Consider the following 7,197-nt stretch of genomic DNA (forward strand, 5'->3'; position numbering starts at 1 on the left):
GGTCTCTAACTGCCCCCAGGCACAGATGCCATCTTTGGACTGCCCAGGCGGGTTGCTGTCCCCTTTCAATAAGCCTGACCTAAACTTCTCTGGGCATTGACAATTATACCTTTCAGAACAAGGATTACTTTAATAATAATATTTTAAAACAGCTGGGTACAGTGGCTCACGCCTGTAATCCTAGCACTCTGGGAGGCTGAGGCAGGTAGATCACTTGAGCTTAGGAGTTCGAGACCAGCCTGAGCAAGAGCAAGACCCCTGTCTCTAAAAATAGTCAGGGGTCATGGCTCGCCCTTGTAGTCCCAGCTACTTGGGAGGCTGAGGCAAGAGGATCTCTTGAACCCAAGAGTTTGAGGTTGCTGCGAGCTATGATGCCATAGCACGCTACCAAAGGAGATAAAATTAGACTGTGTTTAAAAAATATATATATATTACCACCAAACAATCTTTCCCTCAACCCTCTTGCCAGTTTAGCTCTTTTTTTTTTTTTTTAACCTAACCTTCTTGAATTAAAGGCAATCTAGCTCTTAACCCAGTGCTTTGGTAAAAACAATCAAACCACATTTTTCTCTCTGCTTTTCCTCCAAAACCATGGACAAATAGGACGCTTCCATGACTCCACGTGTGGAGATTTTCCTCCATACACCACACAGTGAACACCACTTGGGTGTCCTCTAATTCAGTTCCGATGCTGTCCTTGGAGGTGATCCTAGACCCCAGGGAGTGAGGGCTCAGCCCCAAAACTGCCCCCATTTCAGACTCAGTTGCAAATCTAGGCCTTCAGAACTTCTCACTGGCCGGCTTCAGGTCGGGGTTCCCCTGCCGCCCTCTTTGGGTTTAGTTAATCTGCTGGAGCAGCTCACAGAACTCAGGAAACACTTATGTTTACAGGTTTCTTATACTGGGGTAAGGCATGGGGAAACAGATACCCCACCCTCTAGAAACTTCCTTAGGTTCAGCTATATCTGGAAGCTCTCTGAACCTGTCCTCTTGGGTTTTTAGGGACAACCATGTAAAAATGTGATTAGCCTTCAGGGTATAGGGCTCTCTTTGGAACGAGGGTCTTATGCCCCACTATTAGAAAGGAGGGGGAAGATTAGAGCCCTGTCTTAGGGCAGGTGAAGGCCAGAGAGATTCTGCTTCTTGAGGCCTGCACACCCAGCACATTATAACAAAAGACCATAACATGATCTATGGGAGTTTTAAGCCAGGGACTGTAGACAAAAAACAGTAAGTCAACCACTCAAAGGACTACAACAGTCTGGTCACCATAAGGAACTAGGCCTACTGTACTGATATGTACATGTGGTGCATGTCTGGTTTATGAAAATTAGGTCAACTTAAGGAGGTGGTCAGCTATGGATGTATGTGGATATATCATAACACCCGACTCCCTGTTTCCATATGTGACAATGTAATTCTCCTTAGGTTCAAAACATGATGGTCATGTTTGATACTCTTTTCCCTCCCTCACATTCTGTCACTTACTACTATGCTTTGTGGTTATTTGAGCATATTTCTATTTTCCCTGTTATATTTTAAGTTTTTGAGGGGCAGAGACTTTTGTCTGTCTCCCTGGGTCCTGTCACAGCTCCTGAACAAATGATCCAAGAATGGTTACTTGGCTTTCTGGTGCGGGCTAGTCTGCATCTTGCAACTATCACCTGGCTGAGAAATTGCCTCTATAAATAAGCAGTCTCTGTTTCAGGTATAGTTCTCCTGGATATTTATACCACTTCTCTTTCCCCATCCAAACCTCAAACTTCTATGTTTGAATTAGAGGTGATATTCAAATCCTTAGCCACAGCACAAACAAACGGCCCCCATAAGAATCAACTTTGCAGAGTCAAGTTCTTTTTTTTTGTGGACATTTTAGCTGCAGGCACTGTATCTGCTGGGGAACCCGCAACGAGATTTTACTTGTCCTTCCACACTGTTCTTTCTGTAGCTTTATGTGATCATGTTCCAGATGGCTCAGCAGTGTTTCCAAAATGAATATTTTGACAGCTTGCTGCAAGTTTGCAAACCTTGTCATCTCCGATGTTCTAATGCTCCTCCAATTTGTCAGCATTATTGTAATGCAAGTAAGTAATACCATTTGAATGATTTTTCACTGGTGTGAACTATTCTCTGTGTATTGACTGTTTATTCAGAAAATCGATGTTACAAGAAAGATGGTGAGATTTTTTCTGAATCAAAAAGAGAAAAGAAAAAAAGGCAATGATTAAAATGTCTGCAGGAATGAAGTAATTATTCTAGATGAACCCAGTTTTATTCAGCACTGTTAGCAACACAGGTTTTTGCCAGTTCTTGTAATTAAGTGGTTCTTAGAATTTATAAGTCAATGCTGATGAATTATGGGGATTGGAGGGCAAAAATCTATATTTGATGTGAGTATTATGCTATTGGCTCATTATCTCTCTAACATTGTTTTAATAAAGGTGTGACCAGTTCAGTGAAAGGAATGAATGTGATTCTCTGGACTTGTTTGGGCCTGAGCTTGACAGTTTCTTTGGCAGTTTTTGTGCTGACGTTCTTACTAAGGAAGATGAGCTCTGAACCCTCAAAGGATGAATTTAAACACACAGGTTGGTCTGACAGTGAATCTTTGACATCTGTTTCCAAGAGGTGGCTATTATAAGTTTCAGTTGTTGTTTTTTAACACTGACTGCTCCATTCAGTCACAGACCCTTCGAGCATGTTAGAGGATAGTTATGGTAAACGAACTTCTTGGTAGGAGCAAGACATCCTCACCCTGGTGTTGATACCTCTGCAGGTTTCCTATAATGCCAGCCTTCCCCTAAATTCTTCCCTTGGTAATTACTGTATTGAAGTACTGAGGAAACATCTCTCTCTCTCTCTCTTTTTTTTTTTTTTGTGTGTGACAAAGTCTCATTATGTTGCCCTCAATAGAGTGCTGTGGTGTCCCAGCTCACAGCAACCTCAAACTCTCGGGCTTAAGTGATTCTCTTGCCTTAGCCTCCCAAGTAGCTGGGACTACAGGTGCCTGCCACAACGCCCGGCTATTTTTTTGTTGCAGTTGTCATTGTTGTTTAGCTGGCCCAGCTGGGTTCCAACGGGCCAGCCTCAGTGTATGTGGCGGGCACCTTACCCACTGAGCGACAGGCGCCACCTCAAATATAATTATTTTTATTAAGCAGTAGAGAACCAGTTCCAGAGAAGTGAATGCTCTACTTAAGGGTCTCTTAAGATAAAAATATTTTCTGTAGCACCTTTGCCTGTGATCTGATTCCCAAACGCATAGCAGCAGTTGCCCTCTTTCTTTATGTGTTTATTTTTCCATGTATAATCTGCAGAGCAGCCACCTCATTTGCTTTCCAATACAAGAGGAAAAGATAGATGACTGTTCCACACAATTTACCCATTTTTCTTTTCTTTTTCTTCCTCCTGAGGTCTGATAGACAAGTGGAGAGTGAATTTTATTTTACATAAAATAAGAATTGTATTTATTTAAGGCATACAACATGTTTTGTGATATATATACCATATAGTTAATGATTACTATAGCCAAGCAAATTAGCATATCTATTTTCACATAATTACTGCCTCCCCTTTTTGTTTTGTGGTGAGAACACCTGAAATCTTAACAAATTGATGGTAGACAATACAGTATTGTTAGCTATGGTCATCATACTACACATCAGCTCTCTAGATTTATTTATCCTATGTAACTGCAACATTGTATCTTTTGACCAACATTTCCCCTTTCCCCTCACCAGCCTACCCCTGAGAACCATCTTTCTACTTTCTGCTTCTAAGTATTCAACTTTTTTCTTTCTTTTGCAATTTGGCCGGGGTCGGGTTCGAACCTGCCACCCTCGGCATATGGGGCTGGCACCCTACCCACTGAGCCACAGGCGCTGCCCTCAACTTTTTTTTAATGAATTTTTTTTTTTTTTTGGAGACAGAGTCTCGCTATGTTGCCCTCGGTAGAATGCCGAATGCCGTGGCATCACAGCTCACAGCAAACTCCAACTCCTGGGCTCAAGCGATTCTCGTGAATCGCCTCAGCCTCCCAAGTAGTGGGATTTACAGGTGCCCACCACAATGCCCGGCTATTTTTGTGGTGTTGTTGTAGTTGTCATTGTTGTTTAGCAGGCCCTGGCCAGGTTCGAACCTGCCAGCCCTGGTGCATGTGGCCGGTACCCTAACCATTCAACTACAGGTGCAGAGCCTATTCAACCTTTTTAGAGTCCACATGTAAGTGAGATTATGCAGTATTTTTCTTCCTGTGTCTGATTTATTTTGAGAGTGACTTTAAGTGTGACTTTTGGAAGATGGAGTTACATTGGGGAAAATAAGAAAGCTGTAAAACTTACCTGCACAGGTATATAACAGGGACATAATGGAGACACCTTCCTTATGTGATCACAAGAGATCATTAAACATTTTTTTTCACCTGTCGTAATTCTAAAGTGTTACCTGCAGGCTTACTTTGGTATGCTGTAACATACATTAATTTCTGTCATTTTCATGCGTTGATAGTGTTAAGACCTCACGCCTGCAAGGGCTAAGGGGGTTAACAAATGTATACAGTGGGCCAGGTGGAGACTTTGGCAATGGGGGAGCCCATGTCCTGCCCGAAAGTGACAGCTGCTATCAACTTTATCATTGTTTCCATTTAGGAATGTTGGCTCCATGTTGCCACATTTTGTTGTTTTAAAAAAACATGCCAGTTTTGGCTGGGTGGGGTGGCTCATGCCTGTAATCCTAGCACTTTGGGAGGCTGAGGCAGGTGGATTGCCTGAGCTCATGAGTTGGAGGCCAGTCTGAGCCAGAGTGATACCCTGTCTCTAACAAGAGCCGGGCGTTTTGGCGGGTGCCTGTATTTCCAGCTACTTGAGAGGCTGAGGCAAGGGGATCACTTGAGCCCAAGAGTTTGAGGTTGCTGTGAGCTGTGATGCTACAGTACTCTATCCAGGGCGACCATGTGAGACTCTGTCTCAAAACAAAACAAAACAAACAAAAAATCCAGTTCAATGGAATAAAAAAAGACATAAAACTATAAAAAATAGGCCAGTTGTCTAGATTTGTATGTGAAATCTTTTGATTTTTAAATTTAGATCAACACAAAGCAAATACTGTACGCCCTCAAACAAACCATGTCTTCAAGCCCAAGTGGGCTGTGGTCTGTTAGTTTGTGACTTTTAGTATAGGACATGGTTTTTGTTTTTACTTTTTGGAGACAGGGTCTTGCATCTGGTACCTTGAGTACAGTGCCATGGCGTCATCATAGCTTACTGTAACCTCCAACTCCTGGGCTCAAGTGATCCTCTTGCTTCAGCCTCCCCAGTAGCTGGGACCACAAGGACAAGACACCACACCAGCTAATTTGTGTATTTTTAATAAAGACAGTGTCTTGCTCTTGCTCAGGCTGGTCTTGAGCTCCTGACCTCAAGCAGTCCTCCTGCCTTGGCCTCTCAGAGTTCTGGGATTACAGGTGTGAGCTGCCACCCCCAGCCAGGACACACTTTTTATGAAAAGATCTGTCTCAAGCTGGGTACAGAGGCAGGGACCTGCAATCCTAACTGCTCCAGAGGACTGAGGTAGGAGGACTGCTTGAGACCTGGGGTTGGAGTCCAGCCTGGGCATTCCTTTGAGTCTTACTGTGTGCTGCTAAGATTATTATGACCACATCCTCTGTGAAGTTTAGTTTAATGTTTCTCTTTCTGTATCATTAGGGTCTGCTCTCCTGGACGTGGCTAATGCTGACCCAGACCATCACAAAACTGGTGATGAAATTCTTCTTCCAAGAGGCCTGGGGTACACTGTGGAGGAATGTACCTGTGAGGACTGTGCTAAGAGCAAACCAAAGGTTGATTCTGACCATTTCTTTCCACTTCCAGCCATGGAGGAAGGCGCCACCATTCTTGTCACCACGAAAACAAATGACTATTGTAATAGCCTGTCAGCTGCTTTGGGTGTTACAGAGATAGAGAAATCAATTTCTACTAGATAATTAACCATTTTGACTAATGTAGAGCTACTTTGAAAACCTTTTGTCAGAAGCAAAAGATCATGCATCAGATCTCTTTAGGATGACTTATTTTTCACTTGCTGATAACAGCTTTTTGTTGTCTAATTTTGAAAACTACGTTAGACATATTTTTCTACCTTAATGTTGGGAGCTTATCTGTGGGAAGTTCCTCAGTTATGTGATTAAATTCTTGACTCACTGATAAAAAAGTATGGCAGTCTCTAGATTCCAGGGTAACCCACTTCTATGGGTAGAGATGTACTCTCTCCTGTACACGCACATACACATTTCAGGAAAGATTAGATTTTTCTCTTTACTGTGAAAAGGAAAGTGAGATTATACTCTGTGTGTTTCTGTAAGTAGCAGAAGCCTAGGACTGGCAGACTAAGCCAGCGTGTAGTACATAGGTGGTTCTTGGTCTCGGGAGCTTCTAGCTCACTGGACACATCATCCAAGCAGATGTATAATTGCACACTGTGCTAAAGGTGTACTAGGTACTGTGTACAGCCCAGATACCAGGGGACAATAATAACCGCAGCTAACACACAGCCTCCCTAATGTGTCAGGGACTGTTCTAAATGTTTTATCCATACTAACTCAAATCAAGCAAAAACCCATAAGGCGGGTGGACGTTATTATCTTCATTTTACAGATGATGACAGACACGGAGTCAAAGCAAGATAACACAGCCAGCAAATGGCTGTCTAGTCCATTTATGCTGATAGAACAGAATACTCAACACCGAGTCATTTATAAAGAACGGAAACTTATTCTTCTTTTAGAATAGGAATAAAACTTTTATTACACAGTTAAACTACAATGTACATCTGATATACATCCCAGGGAATATGCTAAGAGATTGCAAAGACATAAAGAAAAGTTAACATAATTAGTTCTGAAGTAGAAGACTTGTTAGCCCCATTTGTCATACAGTTCACCCTAAATTCACCTTTTAATTGGAAAGGCGATCTGTGTTTTCTAATTAGCTGTATTCAAAGGAAAAATAAACTTCATGTCTTCATAACAGAAGACAATTTTGTAACTTGGAGCCAGATGCCTGCTAAAGGCAGGCTCTCTCATTCTTCTACAAAAACTGTGGGATAGGCTCCATCTTCTTGACTGTATTTTAAAGCAATGGTTCCTAGAGAATGAAGAACAGACACTTACTTTTTTCACAGTTCTGGAGCCTGGGAAGTCCA

The 7,197-nt window shown here is 42.4% G+C and overlaps 1 protein-coding gene across 1 annotated transcript; it reads left to right on the forward strand.

Moving 5' to 3' along the window:
- The first annotated feature begins 1,507 nt into the window (after positions 1-1,507).
- Positions 1,508-6,392, forward strand: TNFRSF17 (TNF receptor superfamily member 17). Its single transcript, XM_053556926.1, has 3 exons — positions 1,508-2,084; positions 2,442-2,588; positions 5,703-6,392. Exons 1-3 carry the CDS (start codon positions 1,961-1,963, stop codon positions 5,978-5,980), a joined length of 549 nt encoding a protein of 182 aa, XP_053412901.1. The 5' UTR covers positions 1,508-1,960; the 3' UTR covers positions 5,981-6,392.
- Positions 6,393-7,197: the final 805 nt, after the last annotated feature.

This window comes from Nycticebus coucang, chromosome 12 (assembly GCF_027406575.1).
Source record: "Nycticebus coucang isolate mNycCou1 chromosome 12, mNycCou1.pri, whole genome shotgun sequence".
Taxonomy (NCBI): Eukaryota; Metazoa; Chordata; class Mammalia; order Primates; family Lorisidae; genus Nycticebus; species Nycticebus coucang.

What these genes read in the sequence shown, in the direction of transcription:
- TNFRSF17 (XM_053556926.1), top strand. Translation starts at nt 1,961, where the DNA reads ATGTTCCAGATGGCTCAGCAGTGTTTCCAAAATGAATATTTTGACAGC. An exon ending in TCAGCATTATTGTAATGCAA is followed by an intron (nt 2,085 to 2,441) that starts GTAAGTAATACC and finishes GTTTTAATAAAG; the next exon opens with GTGTGACCAGTTCAGTGAAA. An exon ending in GGATGAATTTAAACACACAG is followed by an intron (nt 2,589 to 5,702) that starts GTTGGTCTGACA and finishes CTGTATCATTAG; the next exon opens with GGTCTGCTCTCCTGGACGTG.